General features: G+C 44.1%; 1 protein-coding gene across 1 annotated transcript in view; it reads left to right on the plus strand.

Annotated features, from left to right (window-relative positions):
* The window catches only part of Lrmda (leucine rich melanocyte differentiation associated), a 605,248-nt gene extending 593,845 nt beyond the window's left edge, over positions 1-11,403 (plus strand). Inside the window, exons 5-6 of the mRNA XM_032918183.1 lie at positions 9,116-9,233; positions 10,786-11,403. Of these exons, the coding sequence (XP_032774074.1) occupies positions 9,116-9,233; positions 10,786-11,037 (370 nt within the window). The 3' untranslated portion in view covers positions 11,038-11,403. The remainder of the gene's footprint in view (positions 1-9,115; positions 9,234-10,785) is intronic.
* The last annotated feature ends 2,745 nt before the right edge of the window (positions 11,404-14,148 follow it).

A 14,148-nucleotide genomic window follows, 5' to 3' on the forward strand; every position in this document is an offset into this window, starting at 1 on the left:
CCCAGGTCTGCGTTGCTGGCAGGATGTGAGAGATGGGGCTGAGAAGGCTGTTTGTTAGTGTATTTATGACACTGTTGCTGGGAGGGACTGGAATCAAGAGCTTACTCACAGCCCAAATCACATCTGGCCACAATTGCCTTTGAAAACCCATAAGTTATCCACACAGTGACTGGTAGATGCTCATACTAGGAGAAAAGGCAGCTACCAGGAACAATAGAGGCATTAAATGTGTTCCTACTCCATTACAAATTCACTACATCATTTTGTGAAATGCTGGTTTGGTTCTTTAACGTGTTTAAATCTTTTATTCATTTTTTAAAAAAATTGTTGACTTAAAAAGCACTCTCCCCTGTATTTGGAAGAGTGAGATCTGAGCATGGTGCAGCTCAACCCTGTGATCTTTTGGTAGCCCTGGTTGTTGATTCATTTACCCCTGAGAAGTTTTAGGGTTTCACAATGTGGCTTTTGAATTCAGAGTTCCTGGGGCATATGCAGTTAAACAAAGCAGTACAATGGCTTACCCCACGTTGGGTAAACTTTTTTCCTGCCCCTTCATCTACAAAGTGTGAGGTCTACCTTCTCTCTGGCTGTCACTGAAATTGTAGTGGAAGCTCTATGTAAATTTATGTGGCATTTTTTGCTTGCAAATGACTTAAGCAATGAATGATACTTCTACAGTTTATTGTTTTCACTTTAAGTGTGTTTTTGAACAACGCTTCATCTATTAATCATTTAAGCTATAGCATTCAGAAGCAGGAACCTGTGGTTCATTTAGTGCTGTTGAAAAAAAAATTCCTATTGATTGGCATCCTCTGTGGTCATGTGATGTAATATTTATGTCACCCAGCCATACATCAAAACAAGCGTGTCTGTTGTTTTGTTTCCATGGGAGATGTTGACTTCAAAGATTTCAGCTCAGTGTTAGTTCACATTGTGGCCAACCACCAGACCTGGAATGGGAAGTGACTAGGTTTCTGTACGTTGTGCTCTCTGTCCCATTTTTCCTCCCCTTTTCCCAGTGCCTACCCCTTTGGCTTCCTCATTTATCTTTGTGTACATAGTTGGGTTTTCTTGGCATATATCCCCACAGTAAAACAGGTTCAGCTAAATTTCTCTGTGAACACGGACATACTATTGAGTGGCTGAGCAGAGCCCTGAGCCTGCTGTTATGGGAGTGGAACCATGCCTGGATTGGATTCCCTTTGCCATTTGTCTTGGCTTATGGCTGAGAAGTGGGCATGGCCACCTTATCACAGGGCCTGAGTCCACCTGCATTTCACTGTGTGGATACAGCGCTGCTGTTCTGGGATGAATGTTGAATGAATGTGAACTTGGGCCTCTTGCAGATTTTGATATTATCCAAAATCGATATAGTAAGTCAGGGATGGAAACATGGGTACTCAAATAGTTTATCCTTTGTTTTAGTTTTAGTTTTTGTTTTTGTTTTGAGGGACTAAGAGATAGATTCTGAGAGAGAGAGAGAGAGAGAGAGAGAGAGAGAGAGAGAGAGAGAGAGATGACTAGATAATAAAGATGGTGAAATTCCAAGATGGCCGATCACACTCCTGACCTGAGAGAAAAGCCTGAAAGCTTAAAAGAAAGAAAGCCTTTTTATCCCACCACCAGGGCAGTCTCAGACTATGAACAAGTTCAAGGTCAGGCCGGGACACGTTTACCCCAAAGCTGGAGGCCTATTAGCCTCCCTGCCTTTGTTCAAACTAAGGAACTTTAAACTTGGGGGAGAAAGACTCCCTCAAAGACCCTTAAATCCTCAGTCCTTAAGGAGACGTGGACTTCAGCTTTTGAGATACCCCCTCTGCTTTTCAGAGTCTTTTCTTCATGTGCTTGCTACATGTGTGTGTTTCCTAAACCCAATAAAAGTCTTTCTTTGAGTGCCGATTTTATCTGCTCCTAGGATTTCTCCACTGCTCCCTGACTCACTCCAGAATATTTCTTGCCTTCTCATTCTTTACCTGGCAAAGAACACAAACCATGAAGACCCCTATGTGCTAACACCTTCCTATCTTTCTCCTCAGGAAGAATGATGGCTGAAAGTCAACAGAGAATAAATGCTGCACGTCACCTTTCAAATAAGAAACCTGGGCTCTCAAGCTTGAGGCTGGTCTTCTGCGGCTTAGCCCTGTTGAGCATTTTCTTTCAATTTCTGTCCCTTCAGGCTTTGGTTACCCCCCACCAGTAGGTCTCTCTGTATTCCTTAAAACTTTAAATTATTTAAAGTATGATGCCCTTTCTTTGTTCCGTGGTAGGCAAGCAGCCTGGGGGCCTGCCCAGTGTCTGTAGCACTCCACCAAAGGAAAGGTAGGACGGACCCTCCGGTGGTGTCTGGGGCCACCTTGGGCTGCCACCCAAGGCTGTTTCCCACTAAATAGGAGCTGTAAAACCTGTGGCTTATATAAACCAGCTAGCATTCCCCAGCTAATCTACAATCTGGGCTTTGATGATCACAAGAAAGCAAAGGTCATGACCCAGAGATCAAAGCGACAGAAGCCCACACAGTAATTGCCGGTTACCCTCCATACAGGCCCCTGGACTATCCTGTGGGTGTATTGTTTGCACAGAGACTTCAAACATGCTGTCAGTGAACTGAGAGCAAAATCAGCTGGCCTTTGCCAGTTGTCAGGCCAATTCATTAATGCTGTAGGTGAGCTCACCTCAGCTCATTAGAGTGAGATCATCATTTTGTCTCTCAGAGCATCTGGAGCTGTCCCACTCAGTCCTTTGTTCATGTTGCCATGGTCCTCATTGGTTTTTTTCTGATGGTCTGTCTCTGGAGGTGGGAGGAGGTGGTTATGCAAGGCAATTGGGTGAACCTGGTGTATCAAGAAGGGATCGTATGAATGTATTTATTGTCAATCAACTTTGAGCACAGAGTACCCAAGCAAATAAGTGTTTGAAGGAAGCTAAGGCCCATTCTTGTGGCTCAGATAGAGAAACTGAGGCTCAGGAAGGCAAGCTTAAAACCTCATAGCCCCAGCTTTGCACTGAAAGCTCCCTCCCCCTACTTTTCATCCTGATGACCTCTCTTCCTTGGCACCCACCCCACCCCCAATCTCTAAGAGCTTTGCTCACTCAAAGGAGCTGTGCCTAAGCCCTTACTGTTTTCTCTCATTAGTCAAACACCTTTAGCAGTTGATCCATGCTCTTGACCAGCATGAGATGGCCAGTATTATTAAACAGAGTTGATATAATCCAGTTGACAGCCAGGAATCACATTGTCTTACTGACATCCTTGCCCTGTTCTGTTAAGCTTTGGGGAGTGGGGAACAATTGAAACCAGTGGAAAGGTCATCCATAGCCACCTTCAGGGCACTGGGTAGAGCATCAGAAACTTGTACTTTGTCTCTGCACCCCCATGCATGGGAGTGAGAAGGTGTTGGGAAATAAAGGGAAAAAGCATCGCTTGTCATACAGGGCATGGATAAACCATCCAGCACGCTGTATCATGGCTCTCCTACGAACTCATGACAGTCTTAAACCATTTTCACGAAAGAAATATGACTGTTAGCCCCACCAGCAGATCCAAGAGGTCCATCGCACGAGTCTGTGGTTTATACCATTACTTGAGAGCAGGCAGTCTCTCTGGGTAGGTAGAGACAAGAATGTTTTCTTTTCTCTCTCCTTTTTTTAAATATATCTAGGCAAAAAGTACTAAGGCCATCGATTTTAGAACAAAACAAATAGATTTTTCCATAATAACAAAAGTATTGGAATTGTTCTTCCTTCCTTCCAGCTTTAGCTCTGTCCTTAAAGGGTCCCTTAAGAAAATCTACCATTTTACATGAAAAGAGGGAACCTGATAGTCTCTGGGTGATGGTCTCTCAATTTCAGGAAATCTGTCTCCATACGGAGACAAATGGGTGTGTGAGCACCTTTGCAGGGCTCACTGCTCTCCTGATAACCTCCCTTTCCATATCGCAGCAAGGAGGGCCTCTAAGTCCCACCACCTCTAGCCCTGGGGGCTTCCCCCTAGCCACCTTGAGAAGGTCAGGAAAATTGGAGTTGCCCTCCATAGCTAGGGACATGAGACTTAACTAGACTGATCTCCTTTCATTAAGCAGTGTCCTGGCTTAACAAGCAGTTTTATAAATCTGAAGCTGTCTCCGGGTGTCACAGGATTTATGGACAGGGGGGTTCTGCCGTAAAGTGGTTTATGATGGCTGCCTTCTGTGTTATTAGTAGCTGTCTCTTCCCTTCAACCATTGCAGTTTGATAATAGCCTTAAAACACCCAGAATTACTTACCTGCAAGTCCCATTCCCGATAGCCCCTGTTGACAGTCTGAATAAGTTTACTGGCCTTTTGTTGTTCTTTTCCTTCAAAACAAACTGATTGAACCATCAATAGCTCCTGTGAGCTGACAGAGGGATGTCATCTGGACTAGCCCTTGTGATTGCAGGTTATCTGGGGGAGTTAACCTCTCCGCATTGTTAACTGAAATGTTTTATGTACTATGCAACTTTAGGATACGGCTGTGATAACCCCCGGTAACTAAGTCATACATCACGGTAAAGAGATTTGGGTGCAACAAATAACCCCGGATTAAATTTACAAGGGCTGAATTGATATTGTAAAAGCTTTCATTCTGTGGCTTCAGGAATCTGCCCTCGTGTTTTTATGGCAAACTTGTATTACGCTCAGGATTGAAGCTGCAGTTCCTGACACTCTGATATGACCTAGAACAAAGGGAAATGGATCTCCCAAGACCAGCATGGGACAGGCAGGCAGAACGCCTACTGGCTTATGGCTTGGCAGGCATGTGGAGCCTATTCTAAGTCACCAGGGGACAGGAAGACCTGGTAAACGTGACTGTTAGCCGGGCTCATGGAGCACAGGTGCTGGGGCAGGGCAGTCTGTTAGCTGAACTGGGAAAGAGACTCCTGGCTGCCTCATTGCACTCATAATTTCCCAACGATTAGTCCTTGTGGTGTTGTTTTCAGTAGGACATTGGTTCGCAGCAGGATGGCAGCCGTGACAGCATCACCTGGGAACTTATTAGAAACATAAATTCCAGGGCTCCGTCCAGATCACCTCAGTAAGGAGCTCTGGGGATGGGCTGGCGTCTGCCTCTGTGCTTTAACAAGCCCATGGGTCACGAGGATGGCTGCTCAAAGTCAAGAACCACGATGCTAGAATGTAAATGCTATTAGAATGGAGGATGCACCGAGAGCAGAGTTCTTCTGCTGGGTGTCCTTACCTTCTCAGTGCCTTGCATTGCTCATCCCAGGTAGTCGCTCCTCAATGATTATTCTTTGGATGTGTAAATAAATGAAAGAAGGCATTCCTGAGGAAACGGTAGATTGTAGGGGGACAAGTCCGCCTCGTGTAGCCATTCTGATAGGGATGGCGGTATTCATTTTGAAGAGCTTAAATATTAATTTTTGTTTATGTGTCTCAGTATATGTGTGAGCATATGAACACACGTGTGGGTACCCACTGAGGTGAGAAGAGAGTTGCAGATGCTCTGGAGCTACAATTCCAGTTGTTAGGAGACTCCTACCATGGATGCTGGTAACTAAACTCGGGTCTTCTGGAAACCCACAAAGCGTCCTTAACTACAGTTGTCACTCTAGTGCTGTTTAAATTTTATTTATTTTTTATTGTTGTTGTTGTTGTTGTTGTTGTGTGTGTGTGTGTGTGTGTGTGTGTGTGTGCGTGTGTACGATATGAGTTGGAGGTACATGCTTACCACAGAGCACATGTGGAGGTCAGGGGATGACTCTCAGGAATCATTTATCATTTACTATGGACCAGAGGGATCAAACTCAAACTGAGCAACATCCTGCAGGGCACTTGAGATGAAGATGCTCTAAAGAGTCGTTAGTGCCCTCCCCTTTGGTTATCAGGCTACGGATGCCAGGACATTGGAATTTCCTTAGGAAGCTTATGCTAGAGGAAGAAAAAGCCTAGAAGCCTGGTGCCAACCAGTAGGGAGGTTGTCTCTCTGGAAGGGATTCACAGCTTGTCAACCCATATTGCAGGAGATACCCGAGCTGAGACAGTGGTGATAGATGGGTTTCCTCCTTGGAACAGAACTGCTTAACTATGCATACCTCTGGCCCTGTTTAAAACTAAACATCCTCTTAGGACCATGAAGATGGACCTGAGGGATCATGGCAGCTTCTTGTTCCATTAACCAATGTTCCTGTATCCCCCTCCACACTGAATATGGTTCCTTTCGCTGCTTCTCAATGTTAACTTGCCTCCTTAATTGGTCTATTAAGAGTGGGTGTCCTATCTTGGTTTGCTATCCTTCCAGGCTCCGCATTCTGGTCCTAACAGGTTGGGTAACCCTGAAGTCCCTCAAACTTCTCTGGGAATTCATGGTGGCCCTTAGGATGGAAGTGAAGTCACCTGAAGTCTAGGGATGATTGGCAGACTCTGTCATAGGCTGTCTCTCTGACTCTAAGAAGAACCGCCTGCAAACAGTAGCTCTTTGTCATCCAAAAAATTTTTAACTAGCTTAAAAGCCAGCACCTCTCTGTCTCGCTCCTTTGATTTCAGAGCTGTGATCCAAAGCTAGGCGAAATGACAATGCACGGTCTGTTGTCACTGTGCTTCCTGGCAGCCCCGTGAAGGCATCTTTCACTTCATCATTAAACATTGGCTGATTTTCTAATACCGATGTTGTCCTCACCTGAATATTCATCTTTTCCCACCCTACACTTAGTGGGTGTCTTTACTCCTTTGAGCATCACTCCTGACATATTGTTTCTGTCTGTACATGTCTTTATTTGAAAGAATCTGTTGTCATCAAGGCTTTGCCTGTATAAGCAGGAGATGGGAGTTTTCTCTGACAGTCTGAGGCCGGTGGGGATTCTGCTAAAGGGTAAGAAAGAACTCTTGAGCCCTTTGCATCATTTTGGATAAGATCAGAGGTATTTGGGGGTGGAGGTTAAGGAGAGACAGGTTTTGGGAGAAAAGAAAAGCAGAGGCCAGGGAGGAAGCAGGAAGGAGGGATGGAGGGTAGGAGAAAAGAAGAAAAAGACTGGGGATATCTCAAGACCTCTGGCCTTCAGACAGACTGTAAAGGAATTTCAGTGACCCACATAAACCTGATGACCTAAGTTCCACCCCTGACACCTTGATGGCACACGTCTGTAATCCTGGACACTCCTATGTGAAGATGCAAGGCAGAGAGAGACAGGATCCCAAAAGCTTATGGAGCAGCTAACCTACGGTACAAAGAACTGCAAAATCAAGAAACCCCACCTTAGTAAAGTGGGAGGAGAAAATGGGATCTGGGACATTAGCCTTTGACCTGTGTCCAAAGTCCAAACACTTGCTCACTCACATGAAATAATATACTAATTCATAAGAGAATTAATTGAAATTAATTGCAAAATAATTTTAATATGTTTCGAATTTAAAAGTCCGGGGTGGAGGGCAGGGGGCTTTAAATTGGTGTATCTGACTCTTGAGTGATGGGCAGGTCTTTTACCTGAATAAGCTTATAAAGATCACTTGATGCTATGAAATTACTTTGTAGATGTGAGAGGAGGCCCTGGGAACCCTGGGCTCCAGTGGGGAGGGATGCATAGTGGATGTGCAGGAACATCTACACTGATAAAATCCTAAGTGAGTTGCTTTTGAATTTGGTTTTTGAAGCCTGTTTGAGATAGTATATTTCTTTTACCCTTTAGTTTTCAGCTGTTCTCTGTTTTCCCGTAACTACTCTGGTGCCTAACTTAATCTCATTGATTTCTAGTTAGTCATATTCCTCCTTACAATAAGAACTTCTTTGAGAATGGAGAGGTATCACAATCACTTCTGTATCCCTACATGCATGGCACATAGTAGGTACTCAAGAAATATTTGTGTGGCTGAAATGAATGGACAGGCTACTGAACTCATTCTTGCTTTGCTTTCCAAGATGAAATGAAGGTAAACCTTTGAGAAGATTGTATCTTAGATAAGGACATTCATTTTTAACAGCAAGAAAATGACAGAAACAGCAGTATGTTGGACTGGATGCTGACAATATATTCTAGGGGCATTTAGAATGAAGAAAGTAGTGTGGGCTAGAGGTGAGAAGGAATATTTCCTAAGGTCGGGACTTGGAAGATGAGAGAATTATAAGGTGGCTGCAGGAAGTGATAGGTTTCTTTCGAGGTTGTTCATTGCTATTGGTATTACGTGTTTATCTCTTCTTCTAAAGCAAAGAGGTTCAGGACAATTGCTCATTCGGTTGATATGGAGTGTGGTCTTGATGGGAAATAACTAGGCTGGTGACTGTTGCTGGCAAGAAGTATAGACCAGTGTCTATACACTTATACATTTATAAACATATACCCTGGTCAAGTGTGTCTTCTTGTCAATACCATTTATACACATCCGTTGGAGGGCAGTTTATCACACACATAGCCATTGGCTTCTCTGTGATGATCTATAATGAATACAAATAACCTTTCAAAGGGAATAGAGGAAACTGAGTATTTGGGGATATTAAAGAAAAATAAACTAGAAACACCTCTGCCTCCTATTTATTCTTGTCAAAGATCATTTCCATGCCACATTGTTGAAATTACCCACAAATGATGACAGAAAGTACTTGAGACTCACTTGAGTCTCAGCCACATGCATGCCCTACTTCTATGCCAAAGCCAACCAGCTTATGTGAATTCATTTAAGGTCCTACCTGGGAAATTCTGACCTACAGCCTCAGCTCCAAATTTCCAGTCTATTGTATCAATGAAGAGAATGCTATAGATACATCCCAGGAATGGCAGGTACATACCTGAAAAAAAAATCGTAAGTGAGTTGTTTTTGAATTTGGTTTAGAATAGTATGATTGAGGACTTTCCATGTTGAAGCAAGGTCCTTTTCCTAGAATGAAAGAAAAGAATACAATGACAGGGTCCTACTGGCTGGCTAAATCTAATGAGGTATGTGTCTACCCTTGAGTCAGAAACTCAAATTTGGTTGTATGTTGTATAAAGCATAGCCCTTCACATTTCCCCTGGGGAATGTTTCGGGTGGAGGTGTGGGAGGCAGTGGCTAAAATATAAACCCTGAAAGCCCAAGGTTCAGTCATATCACCAACATCCCTGCGGCAGTGATTCCAATTTTCTCAAGTTGTGTGTGTCTTTTTGTCCCAGGTGCTTTGTTCTGCACAAGCTGCCTAATTTGAAGTTTCTGGATGCCCAGAAAGTCACCAGACAAGAACGGGAGGAGGCATTGGTCAGAGGGGCCTTCATGAATGTGGTGAAACCCAAGGTGAGCTGCTATTGTTTGGTTTTCATGTGGAATTTATTTCTTACTTCACTGGTTTCTCTGCAGAGCATGGGTGATATCTTCCTGTGTATTTACACAGTAGATGTGATCTCATGCCAGGGTTCAATTATAGATATACGGCTGGCCAAGTCATGAAATTGATTGACTATAATTTAGGTCTTCCTATCACTCAGTCTAAGGAGACTCATTTATAACACACCTGATGGTTTAAATAAGAATGACCCTCATAGGCTCACGTGTTTGAATACTGGCATCCAGGTGGTGGAACTGTTTAGGAAGGATTGGGAAATGTGGCTTTGTTGGAAGAATGTGCCACTAAGAGAGTGGGTCTTGAGGTTGCCACTTACCTGCCTCAGCTACTGCTCCAGCACCATGCCTGCCTGCTGTCATACTCCCTGTCGTGATGGTCATGGATCCATCCTCTGAAACTCTAAGCATTGCAATAAACAACTTTTCGTAGAAAAGTTGTCATGGTCAAGGCATTTTAGCAGAACAATAGAAAAATAACTAAGACACACAAAAATACGAATGAAGCTCAGCGAAGTTCAGCAGGTGAATTTTAGGTGACCTCAATGCTTCCTTCTGTTTTGGAGCCAAAAAAGGAATGCACTGAGAATTTTGTGTTTCTCATGTGGATACAATTCCTCTCACCCATTTAGAGGGGCCTCTGGTTTCTTGCTACTAAAAGGGGGTCATTTTCTTCTATCAGAGATGAAGGCTCTTCAGTTCCCTGAGGTGATGTTAGCACAGTATGCAGTGTTTCCACACAATCTGAGCTGGGGCTGCTACGTGCTTCCTACATACAGTTCTTGAGAGTAGATTTGGAATCTTGGATTCAGACACAAAGAGGTTTTAAGGATGTTTGCAATAATCTCTCTGGGAGACATTGGGTCCTTCTAAGAAGTCTGAGCCCAGGGAGTAGATTCAGTGACCCTGATGATGACCCCTTTCTAGAAACTTCATTACCCTGAAGCACTGTGGAGCTCCTTAGTTACTGCCTATGAGATTGCAGCTATATGTTGAAAATGCTGGCACAGGAATCCTGAAGGTCTAGTTTGTCCTCACCCAGTGACTTATAGCCCTCTGTACATGTATTGGAAGTGATTAAGCAGCGAAGCAAAGCCAAACAAAGCCAAAACAGAGCAGAACAATGAAACCTCTTCCATCAAGTTACGCTGTTGGCAGCAGACCTCAGGCCACTTTCTTTCCCTGAATCTATGAGGTGCGACTGATTTCCTGTTATGCTGAATGAAATTGCTAACAGTTGTGGAAATATATGATATGGAGGGTATAATTCTGGCAGATAAATGTATTGTTACCTGTTTCAGCATGTGGAGAATTAATTGAGTGATTCATTTCATAGCTATTAAAGTGTTAACAGTTCTCCTTATTGGAGCACAGGCCTGACAGAATGCACATGAGTGCCTTTAGTTATTCCAGCTTTGGCCATTTTGTCCAAATGAAAGAATTTATCTCCTGGCTTCTTTCCTTTCTTTTTTTCCTTCCTTTCTCTCTTTTTCTCCTTCTTTCTTAGGACTTCAGAGACAGCCAACATCACCAATCCCAGCCAAGTACAGCAGACGAAGTCTTTGTGGTACCCTGGGGTCAAATACTGGCCATCCGTCCTTTCCCACATCCGTGCCTACACTGCACAGGGCAGATCTTTCTTTATCTTGCCCTCATTTGCTTTGAGATTGGAAACTGTAAAGTGCTGATAGAAAGCCAAAGAAGGACTAATTGTGCTGCCCATGTCCTAGGATGTTGTATTCTGTCTGTCTGTGCCTGATGTTGAGCCCCGTACACATAGAAGGACAGACCCGTTGACACATTTTACATATGATGGGATTCAGTCCCAGAGCAGTTTGTGGAGCTGATCAAGGTCACTGGGTCATGAATTCCTGAGCTAGAATTGTACCCTTATGTCTGACATGGGGCCAGTCTCCTCTCTCTCTGCTGTTTTAGCCCTGGGGAGAGAGAGTTTCCATGGAGTGTCTTGGACAATTGAAACTTCTCAGGGAAGCCTGAGTGAGAGAGACAGGTGGGGATGTAGTGTTTTTTCTGCATGGGGAGAGGTGGAATCTCCTCTTGCCTTTGAGCATGATGTGGAAGGGTTCCTTAAAACTCTGCCGTCAGCCGTCGGAGTCATTAGCAACACGAGCAGAAGTGCTCCTCGGTGTTCCCAATTAGCTTCCAATCAATTATAGAATTAGCACGTTTGTGTGATTGACTCTAATGCCCTTACTAACTGTATTACACTTAAAAATGCTCATTAATTATTTGAGGAGAGAGACAAAAATGGCCCTGACAAAGAGGCATGGGGATCTTGGCTTCTGTTTCTGTGGCGCCTCCAGATTTCCTAGTAGAAAATCCCTTCTGTTGCCTTGTGCTTGAGGGATATGGGACAGTCAGAAGCCTAAGGTCCTGATGAGGTAGTTAGGACCCAAACCAGGGTCCTTGGGGTTCTGTTTAAGGGTTTTCATGTGACGATCCTTCAAGATCCCAAGAAGATTCCATGGTGTTACTGGTTTATCACACTACACACCTGCCGAATGGAGGAAGACTCCCTTTTGTCTGTTGTTTTCTGAGATACACAGTGGTATTTATCTTGCAGACAGAAGGGATCCAAATGAGCTCTTTGCTGAATTAATAAACTGGCGTTCAGACAGCTGTTTCTTGCCTATGTGCTGTGTGTACAGACACATGTTTGTTCCTATGCAGATATATTTCCCATATCTGCCTGTATCTATACATATGTATGTTCTGGGAGGCATGTGCACACCTTGAGTCGGCCTCTAAGTGGAGAGCAATTTCCTTCCTTCAAATTGCTGGAGCTGCACCGCACACACTAGCTGAAGACCTATTTTTCATAACAGAATCAGAATCTCAAGTTGGCGTCTGTCCTTTCTGGGGCAGCAGGGGCCCGTTGTGCTTATTCAGCACAATGTTCTGATGGATGATCAAGGAGGCTGTGATTTGGGGAGCTGTTTTCATTTTATTCCTGACATAAAGTATTTGGGAGAATGGAAAATGCCTCGCCAATCACAGCCCTCGCCTTCTCGGTGGGGAATGGGCAGGCTGGGTGTTCTCGCTGACGCAAATGCAAAATCAGCCAGGAACTAATCAACCCTCTGTGTCACCAAGGTTTGATTTGATACCTGGCAGGCCTGGACACTGGGGTCCAAGTTCTCTCTAGTTCTCGCTCCTGGTGACACATTTTTGCCTCTGTGACTGCTCTTTGGCTTCTGTCGTTTCAAAGCTGCCAGTCTTTTGGATCCTTATATGGAAGGATGCTCTCATTCATGTGAAACAGGTAATGCTTCAGTGGGTTCTTCCAGGTACACAATACACGAGTGTATACAGGGCGCACACATACTCTCTGTATGAGTCTCTCTCTCTCTCTCTCTCTCTCTCTCTCTCTCTCTCCACTTAATGGACCTGTGACAGCTAGGATTTGCTCATTTTCCAGAATTTTAAAGAAAATCCATAGCCTTGTCAAATATTGGCCATCGAATCATGTCACCATCAGCAGAGAGAGCACCAAACTAGATACTGAGAAGTGCAAGGCCCCCAGTGAAAGGCATCTGGAATGACCAGACCATGACCCCCATTGCTGCACTGGGAATATAGATCAAAGGAGTACAGAAGCCTGCCCACGAGGGTGCGGACGGCGACACACCGGCCCTGCACATCAGAGAAGCAGCTCAACATCCCGACAGTCACAATTGCTTAATTATGTCCTGGCTTTGTAATTATTCATCCCTGCTCTGGCAAAGAGCACAGTTGTCATTTCTTTGACATAATTATTTAAAGCCGAGCCCTCTTGTTTACAGGCACAAACACACAAAGTTGGCTACTGACTGTTTAATCTTAAGAACCTTAGAGAAACCACAGGGGCCATAGCTGCAGGGGGTACTGGAATGAGAATCATGGCCTGTGTTTTTATGATCATTTCCTTATAGAGAAAGTGAGGTTAATATTTATGTTTGAGTCTTGGTGTGAACTAGTATTCTACATTCCGCATGTAGCGTGTCTGGATTCCCAGCACTTGCAATGTATGACTTATATATGTGTAAAGTTTTCTCTAGCTTGAGTTTTAGTGTATATTATGTCTTCAGATATTCAGAAAGGTGAGGAGGGAGAAGAGGAAAGAGGGAAGGGGAAAAAAAGAAAGGGAAGGACAAGTAAATTGGTAGAAGAATAAACTTCAGTGCACCTGCCTGGAAATATGTTCAGTTCTCTTTCTAAACTACACCTTGATAGTTTCTTGTGTCCAAGAATCACCCATTCCCATAACTCAGCACAGTCCCAGTCTTGACATTTGTGGTTTGGTACAAATTTCCCTATGTACAGTCAGTTTTATGCCTCTCATCTTATGCCTCTCATCTTTGTTTAGGTATTTCTATGAGAAAGGCAATGCAGGGTAAGGACAGGGCCTGAACATAAGGGAAGCCTGCTTCTTGTTGGTCTAAGGAAGCTGACCATTTCTGGGATACCAGCTCCTTGAAGCTGTGACTGGGTATGTTTTCTTCAAACTCTCATCTCAGATGCTAGGCCTATAGCAGGGGCTCAGTCCTTACATGAAACAAGAACCACAGACAGCATAGCACACTAAGAAAGTCATCTTTAAAGTCTGCACATCAGTTGGTTGGAGCACAGTTAGCTGAAGAAGGAGAAAAAACGTTTGCAGTGGGTGGTGAGTTAGGCCTGAGAACTGGACAGAGTGACAGATTCTGAGTTGGACATTTGTTCTTGATATTTACCCAGACTTTACTTTGGTGAGAAGACATGGGTCACTGTGCTCTCTGTCTCACAGCTTTCCCATTGGGCCGCACTTCCAGGGGAGGCAAAGGTGTGGTTTACAACTTTAGCAGCCAGTTCCTGAGTGTGTTCCCCAACG

This window comes from Rattus rattus, chromosome 12 (genome assembly GCF_011064425.1).
Source record: "Rattus rattus isolate New Zealand chromosome 12, Rrattus_CSIRO_v1, whole genome shotgun sequence".
Lineage (NCBI taxonomy): Eukaryota > Metazoa > Chordata > Mammalia > Rodentia > Muridae > Rattus > Rattus rattus.